A 13,691-nucleotide genomic window follows, 5' to 3' on the forward strand; every position below is an offset into this window, starting at 1 on the left:
GGCCTCAAGCGCGTGACACTCATGTAGATGTGCCTCCAAGTGTTTCCCGTGGCATCGTCGTGGTCGCTGCGGGCGTTCTTCAGATGCATGGCTCTTATTTTTTTCCTCCTCCTACTGGCCGGCGACTCGTTGCATAATCGCGGAAGCCTCTGGAATGTGTTGTTGCTGATGTTCTTTCCCAAGTTAAGCCTATCTAAAAATAACAAAATTAGCAAAGTAAAAATAACTATTTGAGACGTAGTCAGTATTTTGCAACCGGTTTCTCTCGAGGCACTTCATTACTGGGCTTGTGAAAACTCTTCAAAATAAAAGAAACACATACTGAATAGCTAAGCAGAGTCTTCGGCTTCATTGTGAATTACTGGTAATATCGTGCCCAGTTTATTTTTTTCAGTCATTATATCTTAGCGAGACATTGGCGGATCGACCGCGGTGTAACACCAGCTTTGAACAGCTTAAGCCAGGAATATTCATGATGATAGCGGTTACAAGCTAAGGTTAGGCTGCACACGTCTGTCCTTATCGAAACATTTCGTACGATTTACATGAAGCATAGAAGAAGGCGGTGCATCTATCCTTTACCGATAATTTGAGACTTTAATGCGATTTGCAAGCTATATTGTGGTACGTGCGTAATTGCCGATATGTTTCATATACGGATACTTATGAAAGACGGCACGTACACATGCATACCCAATGACCCATGCTTGCATCAACGAGGTTAATTGTGAAAGAGAGAGAGAGAGAAAGAAAGAAAGATGTTTATTAATGAACAAAATATTTGAAACCAAAAATCCATAGAGTACCCATTGAACAAAGTCGTCGGGAAAGAAGTTAAGCGCAGACAAAGATGTATGCGTACACTGATACGTAGAGACATACGGCAAACTGTGTGTAGTTCTGGAAAAAAATTGAAGAACGGTTAAGCTTCGCCTTTAAGAGTGGAATGCGATAGATTTCAAAGATCTCTGACTGCTTGTCACGCTTAACGGCAACCGCAGCTTTCTTGCAGGTACGCGAAGGCGGGCACTATGGTGTTTTTACGAGGAACCGTGCGGGCTGCGCCACTCGCAGAAAGGATTTCGTGTTTGAGTTTCCGCGTAACGGAATTATGTTTTCTGGTATATTCACATTAAACTACCGCGCTATCATGTATGCTTCGATCGTACTTTACGATTTTTCTGGCGTATCTCACTTTGAGGAATTCAATTCAGTGACGCCTCTGCGCCACGCGGAGGGCCTGCGTTGTGGTTCGGAAACATCTTTCGTCAAGCGACGTCCGACGCCGACATCGGGTTTTTTGCAACAATGGTCCCTTAACGCTATCGCGTTAAAATGTTCATAGCACTACAATAATCTCTTTTGAAAGCAATCTATACTACGCCTAAACGTATTCGAACCCCCTATCGCACGCCTACCTCCTATACTGCGATCGACTATTATGTAAGCTAGAAAATAGGCTGAACATACGTGCCCTTACCAGGCTCAATATATTCCTAGGCCTGCGACAACGATGCGTAGTAGGAAGAAGGATTTCAGCACAGTTGGTGGGAAGTTGGAGGTTTCATTGGTGAGGTGCAGTATATGTCGCTAGAGAAAAAGCCGATGCTCGCAGTCGCACAGGAGGGTGGAAAGCAGTAGGCGGTTCCTTCACAATCACTGAGCGAGGCTGTGCAACAAGATACCCGATATGAAATAGCTCTGGACTGCGGTTCAAAAACAGTGGACAAGATGGTTCAGCTGCCCAAAAAGAAGCGGTTAGATAAAGAAGAAGACACGAGATAAAACGCCTCGTAACTACGGTTTGCAGCATTTACTAAAGGAAGTGAAGGAGTCATAAAAGTCAGCTAGTTTTTCTTTCTCTCGATTCCTGACTGCTATGTTGTAAGACTCGCTAAACATAAATTATCTGAGTGTGAATCGTCAAGCCATTTTGAAATATCGCGTAACATTACAGCACGAAAGAAAGGAAGACGAACACAGGCGCAAGGGCGAACAATTCCCCATAGTGGGTATGCGCCACTGTCTGGGACACAAGACAAGACGTCTTCCTTTCGGTTGTGCCGTCCCGTTGAGCGTTATTTCTGGATGGTTCTCATCTCAATATACCAAATAGCTCAACATTCAACTCTTTTGAATCATCTAGCATTCACCAAAGGACGGCAAGTATTCGGGTTTAGTGGGAAGCCAGCCCATAGATTTTGATTTAGCTGGGAGAAAGAATTTGCTTGCTGATCTCTTTGCAATCAGTAGTCGCTTCGAATACACTGTACCTTCACCATCACACTTAGGAATGTCAGCAGAGAATAGGGATCGTGAGATGTTCAAGGGTTTCATCTTAAAACGGTCACCATACACGAGTAAAAAGAGATCAGAAGCTCAGCCTGGTATTGTAATGCGCAGTTGTATACATTGCGGCCCTTTATATGTCGAAAATTGGAAGGAATTTTTTGGTGTATGTTTGCAGGCTTCCTTTCGGTACACACCACGAATGCTGCCACGAAATTGTGAGGGTAAGAAAAGTAAATCTAATGCAATACGCAGAAGTAAAATGCTAAACTTCCACTTCATACCCCAGCCGCTAACCATACGCTGAATTTCCCCCTCTCCTCTCTCCCCAGCGTAGGGTAGCAAACCGGATCTACTCATCTGGTTAACCTCCCTGCCTTTCCACTTTCTTCTGCCTCTCTCTCTTTCATAGGCTCAAGCTGTAGCGAAACTTTATTAAAATGATTTATACTGTAATGGAGGCCCTTCACAAAATGCAAGAATATGCGCCAGAAAATAAAGGACCCAGGAGACATGCTTGCCTTCAACACCTGATACTGTGTGTGACCTCCGATACATAAGCCACAAACTATTCAATTTTGCTTCTATAATTCTTTATTTTTTTTTCATTGTTCAGAGCACAAAATAAGTTTACTGAAGTAAACTTTTTATTATAGTTTAAGTTGTGGAAGTGTCTGTACTTTGTGCTAACATCGTGCACATACTTGGCTATCCTATTACTTCAACAGAATGTTTTGTGCATGTGAAATAATTTCCTCCAATAAGTACGTCGAAAGAGAACATTACCTATGACCATTTGCTCGATCCTTTAAGAAAGCAGCATTATCTGTTGAGCATTTTGCCAATAGATCAGGATGCTTGAGCGTCGTTGCAATCCAAGATCCTTTGAAAATGACGCCACGGACTACACTAGCTTCACATATCTGATGGGAGAGTGTAGCGTTGTTGCACGTTGTTGGAAGGAGTCGCGTAGTTTGCAAGGACACCACCTCTGAAAGGTACTAGCGTCACCAGCCAGCTTACTTGCTCCTGAAGTACTAGCAGTGGACGAGGAAATGAAGCGAGCTTGACATTTGCAGATTCTTTCTTTCAGTGGTGTTTTTCTGCCTGACTGAAGTGAGGTTGAGTGCATGCAACGATGAAGCAGTAAAAATAGTTGAACCACCGAGGCGTCTTTTCTTGGCCTTGGCGGCTTGCCATTTTGTCTCAGCTGAGCAATAGATAAATGATGAAAGTTTCTACTGACGTAGCGGAACACATTTTATTTATTTTGCTGACGTGGCCACCTCAGTTTAGTTGCGTATGCAAGCGATTGCGGATGCTTCACGTATCGCGGAGAATTTGAGCAGTCGAAGGCATTACCCGGATGCCGTTGTTTCGCGTCACTTACATACAAAGTAAGCTCGGGCAAAGAAGGGACTTATTATTAGTGGCAGCTCCTCAAACTAAGAAAGGCAGTAGGAAACTAGAAATGATGTGGGCAGCAGCTTATATGACGACAACTGTAGTAGCTAAGCCACTTGCTGTTGAGTACGTTTCGTAGAATGCACATCGGTCCCCGGCATACACGTGGAAGTAGCATGAGGTGCTGTTCTATGTGCCATGCTGTCGGCAACGTAATTTGCGCCAATCATCTCATTTCTGGGCCATGAGCGGCGTTGTGGAAAAGTATTCTTTGTCGTCAAAGTCAGACGATGGCCACAATCAAAAGCATGCCTAGGTTTAGCCGAATGTATCTATAACATCTTAAATATGGCCTTGCATGATCCGTTGAGTATTTAGCTTTCTATGACCTAAACTTTTGAAGTATATGAGCTACAGCGAGAGCAATAGCATTAAAATATTCTTTACATGTTTTGGCTTTTTACCGCAGACCAAAGTAAACGCCGATTTATTTGCTTATTCATCATTTATATATTTTATTGCAGTCAGTAAGCAAATGCCATGCAGGAAAGTGAAAAATAAGTGTGATGTCGTAGCTCTTATGTCCATTTGAAGCAGTGCTCTCAATGTAAATCAGAGGTCAGGACGTTATTCCACCAGTAACAGCGTTCAGGTGGTCTAATTTTCTCGCAGAATAGTCTCTACAGGTTGGGAGCATGGGTGGAGCAATGAATAGTTCACCATTATTTGTCTTCCAAAAGATGAGTGCCCTTTTTACTTTCCTCTTTTGTGTTATTGTGTATATGCGAAGAAAACGATGAAACAAAATTAATGACACGAAAACACGAGAACATGCATTTTATCAAAACGCGTGCGTTCACGTCATATCAATGACAAGAAACGTATCATAAGCAAGCATGCTCAGCTTTTGTGACGGAAAAGAGAACGCAAAGTAGAGAAGGCGAATGGTAATGTGAGAAAATGAAAATGATGCTTGTGTCATTCTAATTGCCTACGAGACAGCAGCCAACAAAGTTTGTCTCCATCTTTGTGTGTCCTCCTGTGACCCGAAGACAGCTAGGGTGCAAAATTCACTCCGGCTTCTTTATTCAAATACGTGTAAAGCGCATAAGTGCTATTTTAAGCTAACCATTGAACCAAGCTAAATGAAATGTGTTGAATGTTAGAGAAAATCTTAAATTCTGGGGACTGTGGCAAGGACATTTATGATTTAAAACTTTAGATGTTTTACTACAGTTCCCAATAATTGGTAAATTAAAAAAATATTGATACAAGACATTTCCGAGTCCATAAATATGCTTCAAATATAGATATCGCGGTTCTGTAAACTGAATTTGCTAGCGCATGTAAAGAGGACCAACTAGATTTGTGAATTTACAGCTTACGTGAAATTTCTACAATATTTATGGGGGTCTTGCTGAAGTACTGGTCACAAATTATCTGCATACTTTAGAGCGGAGTGTAATACGTCAATTTCGTCCTCTTTAAATGTATCAGTAAGTGAAGCGTACACAATTGTGACATCGTTTTTCATTGCTCACACACGAAGGTGTATATTTATGAGTTTTGTGTTTCAAGTTTTGTCGCTTTAACTACCACTAACAACAATTTGACAGCTTAAATAAAACATCTAACTCTCGCAGTCGCACAATTTTTTCCTCTTAAGTGCTACAAACAGCAATAAATTTGGTGCAGTGGCTGCCAAGAAAAAGATTTCCCACTTTCCCTGTATTTAGATAGGACTCCTCTAGCTAGAGCTTCCTGTTAATTGTCCGGGTCAGATGCCAGAGGAAGCATCTCCGCGTACGTGGACCGCGTCTCCGCGTAAGTGCCCATCTCCTCGTGTGTGATGCAGTAAGAAACTGCTATTGTTTCCGTTAACATAGAGGTGATTGCTACATTGTGAAGTGTGTTGGCGTGTTTACGCTTCATCCTGGATTTTCACATCATCTCGCGGCCCGCGAAACGAACTTCATGGATGATTTTCGTCGTCTCTGACGACACAGCGGCTTAATAAATTAGTCTCAGTTTTCTTAAACGCCAGTCGCACGCATATAGTTAAACCGCTTTCGTACATTTCCACGTGAATCCGATTTTGCATTCAGAAAACAACTTAAGCAATCGGTTGTAATTTCTTCTGAAAAGGAATTAAGCCGAAGAGAAACATAATGTACCAGGGTTGAATCTTTAGGATTAAAACTTGCCGAACAAGAGAATTCTTGGCTTAGAGCCAAGTTTCTGATTGTTAAACGTCTCTTTGTTCATCCGCTGTCCATCACTTCCACTCTCCATCTCCTTGTGAACTTTCATTCTTGTGAAGACTCAAGGGCACTGGTTCCTGGCGACGCACACGCGCTGGCTGTTCCTGAAGAAGCCCTCGCGACAGAAGCACGCGGAGACGCAGTCGTACGTGCACGCTGGTCCAGTGGTAGGCTTCTGGCAGGTGGTCTCGGCACAGCTACTGCTCTGGCACTCCTTCCATTCCTCGTTGCGGCCGCACTTTTTAGGTCGGGCAAGGTCCAAATCTGCTGGCAAAAATGATTTTATGAGGCTAGAGTTCACTGATAATGCGCTGTATTTGTGTCGTCAAGCACACGTCAGGCACCACGGCCGGACATAGAGAAACCATTCAAGAAACAAGCAAGAGAAATGAGCGTGCTAAATTGCGCAGTTTGGTTCTTCTTGGTAAAATGCTAGCGTAGCAGCGCCCGGACACAGGGCACAGGAAAAAACACAAGCCCTATGTCTTTGTTATCCCTCTTGCTTTTTGTGTTGCGATCTTGGGTCCACTTTTTTTTACCAAGGTAAAGTCGCGTCAAGTTTTGTTTGTTTGTTTGTATCATGTGCAAAGATTTTCTAGGTTGGTTTTGGTAATAGACATCAGGGAGGTGCATCAAGCAAATATTCCTAATTGCATGGTTTCGCGGGATGAAGAGACATTGAAGAGACTGCCAGCACTCAACAACAAAATATCTTTGACGGCAGCTGTACACGTGGAAGCCACATAATATGGCCAGGTATCCACAGAATATTCATGGAGGTCTTGCGCCATGCATCAGTAACTAATGGGAAAGGTCCAAAAAAAAAAAACTCCTGTGATTCCAATGGTCCAAGAGCTTGGCTCTTGTCAGTAAACTGCTGGTAAGCGTTTCTTATTGCCACTTTCGAAGGAGTAGACCTCATGATACTGCTTGTTTTTCCTGCATCAATTATTTGTTCGAAAACCAGTAGACATTGCAGTTGACAGTGTTTCATTCAATACAATAAATTATTATTAAATTCTCAGTTTTACGTGCCATTTTCTGATCATGAGGTACGCCATAGTGGGGAACTCTGGATTAATTTTGACCACCTGGAGTTAATTATATGCACCCAATGCCCGCTACACTAGCGTTTTTGCATTTCGCCCCCAGCGAAATGCAGCCACCATGGTCTGGATTCGATCCCGCAGCCTTCTGCTTAGCAGCACAAGGCTAAAGCCACGAAGCAACCACGGCGGGTAAATGGAATTTGCGCAGTTATCGGATGAAGAACTTTTCTAAAGGGTTCAATTATCGAGTAATGCAATATCAAGAATGACGCAGTGACATCTGGCATTGTATGCTATGATTTAATCTTCGGATTAGTACGGGTATCTTTGTTTATTCAACGTGCGGTGGAATCTAAGCGCATTGTCATTATAGCCTTCTGATACTGCTTTAGTGCAGCCATTGCGATAAGAAATCAATCTCGCTTGTCCTAGGAACCAGCGTTAGAGCTCGTACGCGAATCTAAAGCGAGAGGTGTTTAGAATGGAATAGTCGTTATCTGGGTGTGTTTGGTGTAGTGACTTCACACGGCAAACCGCGCAAGAACTTACCCGGATGCGCACAGCACCTTGTTCTCCCGTTGCGTTATAATCCTGCGCCTCTTTTGCGCTGTTCGCCTATTATGTATGGCACTATTGAAATCTGTTAGTTTTCATGCACCCTCTGGTAATGTTTACTTTAGGTCATGCGATTGCTGGTAGGATTCAAAACAAGGGAATCTCTGAACCCTTGTCTTGATAAACCATTATCTACTTCAGGAGGATAAACTTGATCGTTGATTTGGTGCATGAGCTTGAGCAGAGGAATGCAAGCGGAATGTTTCAGAAAAAAAAAAACGTTTCTACGAATCAAGTAAATTTGAACGTTCAACGCCTCCTTTTACTTTTTTTAGTATTTTTTTAGCATTCTTAGCCTACTAACCCCAAGTTGCTGCTACATCACCACAACCACATGGATTTTCGAAAAACGTACCTGACGGTGGGTTTCATAGCCCATGAACCTCTGCATAACAGACCGACGCTCTGCCCATTAGATCGTGCACGCGCATCCAGAAATCCCCCATAGCGCCATTTCAAGTTTCCTTTTATAACCACGCCGCCATAATAATGCGGTCGTCATTTCTTGCTTTTGGTCTTTGTCGTTGCCTTTTATCTTTCACTGACCCTTTTCTGCAAATTTCTAGCCTTTTATCACGTCATCGTCAAGCTATAACTTGCATAAATGACCTCATCACTTCTTGGCATGTTACGCGAAGCTACACTAAAATGAAGTCTAATAAAATATGACAGTGCTTTAGCACCGCACTACACATCAGCTGCGAACTCACAGGTTTTCATGAAAAGGATAAATGTCGCCAACATGCTTTGCCCGCTGAAACACGAGGTCTAAAATTCAGTTGCTCGGTCAAGACGCGTTCCCTCTATTCAGGCTCTCGACCGGGAGGTTTCTCTAAATAAATTGAAGGTATCGACTAAACTAACCCCACAGGATAAAAACAAAGGGACCTAGAATTTCGTCGTACAGTTTAGAGCAAACAAATGCTTAGAGAAACTTTCTCACAGCTTTATGCCAAGCCATACGGCTGGTATACTGTTGGTACATTAAAGGCTGAGACTGGAGGCTCGATAGGCGTGTAAGCGACATGAAAACAAAATGCACTTCATTCCGCATTCTTTTAAAGGAAAAGCAGCCTACTTAGATATCATAGGTTGCAGGCGCGACGGCTCGACAGGGCTACATGTGTTTACACATTGAATCTTCCAAAGCACCGGAAATTTACGCTACAAAACATGTCAGTGGAATTCAGTCTGACAAGGCCTGGTACATTTTGATAATTCAAACGGAAGCCTAGTAGAACGAAAACGCCCTGAAATTTGTAACCTCATAATTTTGACATCATCTCGGCACCCCGCTGGAGAAGTCCGGCATTCGACTTCAAGTTATAGCCTTAGCAGTCATCATTATAGCTGACTAGCATAAAAAAAAAGCGATTAACATGCACATAGAGTCAAATAAATAATTTACCATAGGGTGTTTCTATAAAATGGTTGAAAAAAACAATTTGGTTGATACAGACCATAAACAATGGCTTTATCGCGCACTATTTGTCTCATGGAATTACGGCAATGACAAGACGTGCGTTGACATGACAAGACGTTGATGTCAAGATGTTAATATGACATTTTGTTGTAATATGATGTTTATGTTGTGTTTTAGGGGGCACGGGGGGATGGGGCTCGTCAAGCTGCTTTTATGCAGCTTTCTTCCCGACATGCCCAACCACACATGCACTTTCCTCATGTGCCATGTGGTTAAATAAACTCAAACTCAGGCATAACAGAGAGAATAGCACAAGCCATTTCGATGAAGAAGGTATTGAAAATAAAAGTCCCAATAACGTTTACTTGGAAGTTCGCTTAGAGAAAATTGTGCGTGCAGACAATCTTGCCAATTTTTTAAGGCCGCGCTTACCACATTTATGGTAAAATGCGCGTAACGGGGCTCATTTGAAAACTTTCAGCTGGTCGCAGTGAATACGAATACAGGTCTCGTGAAACTGCAGCCTGATGTCAGAGTAGGTGTAGAAGGACGCGCTAATAGGAAGTTTTTATCGTTCCAGCATGAAGAAGGCTGCGGAAATGTTTCTCAGAGAATGATATATGGAGGCTTTTCGGAATGAACTTTTTGAAAACCAACAGGTATGTAAGCGAAATCTCTCTTATCCATTGAATCCAACAATCGGCACCAAATTTACATTCTATAGGCACCTAAATGCGGCCACAGGCTGCAGGTATCGCAGTAGGTTTTCTTGTCAATATTTTTTTTTTTGAGATTACGCTTTCAGAAGTATCAGCGCTGCAGCCACAGTGAGAAATTGTCATGTCTCACAAAAAATATTAAAATTGACGAGTGTATACAGGAGGCGAAGATAAACCATACCTTTCTTGCCCTCGGCAACCATCACAGCCACCATGAGGACGAAGAACACTTGAGCTGCTAGCGTCTTGAACCCCATTCTCGTTCGAATACTTGCGGCTATCGTACACTCCTCAAAAACAGATTAACTCTCGACGAAACTGCCGGCGAAGGGAACTCTATATATACATCCCGGCATACGCAAGCCAATACGACGGCGATTCTTGTCAACAAGCCAATGAGGCCAAGACTTTCTGTGCAAGAGTGCAAGCTTTCACTTTTTCAGTCGTGCGCCACAAGCGATATAGAAAAGCAAACGAAAGTATGACCGCCGCTTTGGCGCTCAGGCGACGTTCCTCTTCAAGGGCAAAAGCTAAAACTCATACGCGCATCGTAACGTTCCTCGAGCGACCGATTTCTACACGTGTGCGAGATGTGTTGTCACGATTAAAAGCGGGCGCAAGGCTGGTTCTTGCCGCGTCCGGCATGATGCTGTGAATGCGAATAAGCGTTGGCCCCTTTCTTCACACGAAGTACAGCAAAAACTGTGTCTTGCGAAGTATGCAGTTCTCAGTGCACAGTGAAACGCTGCTATGACACCATGTCGGCCAGGATAAGCAAAGTGATTATTTGTGTCGATGATAGAGACTATTCCAGTCTTGGCCACTGGCTTCGATCACAGCAACGAATGCTTATCTTGGGTACTTACGTAGCTAATGCCAGTGAAAAATGAAAACTGCCTTGCATTCAAAGCGGCAGCGTAAGCTTATTTCTGAAAAGGCGGCATCGAGCATAGCCTATAAGAGGACTGCCCAGAATGCTTTTGAAGCGGCATATACGAAACGTGTGCAAGTGCAACGTATGACAAGAACGCGTACGCTTATACCAGACCATTCTTGCGTTCTCATTTAACGTTCCGTTTCCCGTGACAATAACCGTTTCTAAAGAAAATTCTTGGGCTTGCGGGGCAAAACCACAATCTGTTTATGAGGCACGCCGTAGTAGGCGACTCCGCATTAATTTTCACCACCTGAGGTCCTTCAACCTGCCCCCAATGCATGGAACACCGGCGTTTTTGCACTTCGCCATCATCGAAATGCGCCCACCGCGGCCAGGATGTGATCACATGACCTTGCGCTTAGCAGCGCAACACCATAGCCGCTAAGCCACCACGGTGGAGGAATGTATCATCTTCTAACTTTTTTTTTCATTCGAAGAATTCTTTGCATCATTCTTGGCATTTTGCGGCACGTAGGTACCTCACGGTCTCGCCTCGCTGTGTGAAAAGGAAACTAATGTGTGACCGAGAGTTCAATCAAACCTCTACCATCGAGTACAGCAGAGCGGTGCTCTAATAATGAGCAACTGAATACTGGTAAGCGCCGATCCAAGACGGGACAAAAGAAATACACAGAAGCCAGTACAAGAGCTAACTCGCAACTAAATGTTATTGTGAAGATTTAGCCTATACTTAAGTACACAGCAGACCAGGATAGCGCAAGCACTCTGTCCATCGAGCCAACCAATACGTCCCATATCAAGAAGAGTACATACTACAGCATCATTTCTAAAGACTGTTTTTCTTTGCTAGGCAAAAGAACCGACGTATCACTAATACAGGCGCTCTTTTTCTTTCTAATATGATATGCCTCCGTGATTTGCCTGGCCAAAACAACTAGCCCAGCAGCAAATTCTATTAATCATTAGCACATGAACGCATTTCTTTCTTTATTGCCTTCTCGATTAAAATGAAACAGTCAACATAGAAATAATCACATAAATTGATAGGATTCCAGAAAAGCTCACGCTGTACAGTGCTAATAGAGTTTTAAGTTTACAAGGTTATTCAGCCGTGGTAGCCATTCCGGCATCTCCCCATGAAGTTTGTACACTTCTCTAATGTAACAACACTTTCTATCAAGTATTGCCTAGCGGGTCCGGGCATATACATCGGCACAATGCACCGCCAGCTTCGTACGCCAAACACTGCTAATTTCATAAATGTAAACATATTTTTGGATGCATCTTGAAACTTTGCGCTAGACGACGAGGGCAAAGAAAACAAGGCGAAGGCGAGTCAATACAAGAGTCAAGACGAGTCAAGACGAAGGCAAGTCAAGGCGATAGTCAAGTCGAAGGTGAGTCAAGGCGAGAGTCAAGACGAAGTGCAAAACGAAAACAAGGTAAAAGCGGGAGCCATCGTTTCGACAAGTGGACTTATCGTTTTGAAGGCCTAGAACAAGGCAAAAGCGAAAGCCAATGTTTTGACAAGTGGACTTATCTTTTTCAGGGCGCAAAGAAAGATACACAAGAACTATAGCTTCTAACAACTGGTTGTATTTTCCTCTCGCTTTGGCTCGTCCAGTACATTTGTGGAAACCAACAACTGCCATGTCGTAGGCTGTCGTAGTATAGCCGGTGTCAAAATCATGCCGTTGCCGTGCCGCACGATCGTCTTCGACGTGGTCGTCGATGGGCTGCTATCTTCCCAGACGCGTACGCTAGGGACCTACACGCACAAGTACTCAATTTGTACAAACATGTTGGTCCACCTGAAATAGCGTTGCGGAACCGCAGGCAATGCTAGATACCTAGGTGCTTGCAAAATGTTTCGCATAACACATATTCCCAATGTGTAGGGGAGCTGCACAATCTTTTGTTAGAGCTCTTGTGCTGGCTTCAAGCGGGTACACCCTGGCAAGCTTGACCGAATATTGCTACAACTAAGCAGCAACAGCGTGGGCACACAATCAATTCAGCGGGTTTCCAGAGGCCCGAGGTTGAGGAGAAAAGCTAAGAAAAGCCATAAGGTTATGGTTCCTATTAGTTTCGCTCCTTGTCAGACAAGTGTGCCATCAGTGTCTGTGAAAGAGGGCGGTCATTGAGTTAATCCACGTGCTACGCTTTTCTTCGTTCCCGCAGCACTGAATGGATGATGCTTAAGCTAATGCTCTTCGTCACCAACTGTAACCGAAATAACAGAGTGACAGAACTGTACATACAGTATGGCGCTACATATTTCTGTGTAAGCTGGCGCAATTATTACATTGCATGACCTGCTGCATTCTCGGATAAAACTCTTGACCGCACACTGCTAGAGAGCAATTGGCCAAGGCTATATAAAATTACGGTGATTTGGATCCCTGTGTAGCAGTTAGTTATTGAGTGTCGTGAAGTTTGAAAAGCGGGACAGCCTGAACGATTGAGGAAATTCGTGTTTCGTGGTTTCATCCACATCTTTTCTTTTTTTTCTTTTTCTTTTAGGAGAAGAGGTTAGTCGTGTAAAATATTTCATCTACATTTTTAATACGTTACTCTACTATTGAATTATTTAGAGCTCCCCAAGTTAGTAATTTGTTCCGTATTGTGCATTCGGCAAGTGCGAAAGAAAATCTGATATTATTGCTGACATTACATAAAGGGAAGTCAATTTCGCGTCGCTTGCGATGATAAACATATATACCTGCCTTTCTAGAGAGGCGTCTTCGTAATAAAAACTTGTTCTCGGAACATCATCGATATTAACCGTGACCTAAGCCAAGAAGAAAAGCCAGTTTTTTTTTTCCGAATTACCGCGGAAACTGCCCGAAGACCATGTACAGGCAAAGAAAAAATATGACGTTATCTACGAGCGCTTGTCAAGCTGCATTCTTGCCCCCTTACCCGAAGCAAGCGCCTTCTGTGGAGAAATGGCATTGCGCATGCGCGTCCTTTCATTTCTGTATGCCTGTCCGTACGACCATGTCTTGCCAGCGTGCTGTAGGAATTGCGATG

The 13,691-nt window shown here is 43.4% G+C and overlaps 1 protein-coding gene across 1 annotated transcript; it reads right to left on the bottom strand.

Moving 5' to 3' along the window:
• Positions 1-4,515: 4,515 nt before the first annotated feature.
• On the bottom strand, positions 4,516-10,091 carry LOC142589679 (ixochymostatin-like). The gene is made up of 2 exons (XM_075701221.1): positions 9,942-10,091; positions 4,516-6,218 (listed from the first exon to the last, which is right to left on the bottom strand). Exons 1-2 carry the CDS (start codon positions 10,015-10,017, stop codon positions 6,016-6,018), a joined length of 279 nt encoding a protein of 92 aa, XP_075557336.1. The 5' UTR covers positions 10,018-10,091; the 3' UTR covers positions 4,516-6,015.
• Between the last annotated feature and the right edge of the window lie 3,600 nt (positions 10,092-13,691).

This window comes from Dermacentor variabilis, chromosome 8 (genome assembly GCF_050947875.1).
Source record: "Dermacentor variabilis isolate Ectoservices chromosome 8, ASM5094787v1, whole genome shotgun sequence".
NCBI classification, from domain to species: domain Eukaryota; kingdom Metazoa; phylum Arthropoda; class Arachnida; order Ixodida; family Ixodidae; genus Dermacentor; species Dermacentor variabilis.

Excerpts from the sequence above, each read along its gene's own strand:
- LOC142589679 (XM_075701221.1), bottom strand. The coding sequence starts at position 10,017 with ATGGGGTTCAAGACGCTAGCAGCTCAAGTGTTCTTCGTCCTCATGGTG. Across the intron at positions 6,219-9,941 it reads GGTTGCCGAGGGCAAGAAAG|ATTTGGACCTTGCCCGACCT; the intron begins GTATGGTTTATC and ends TTTTGCCAGCAG.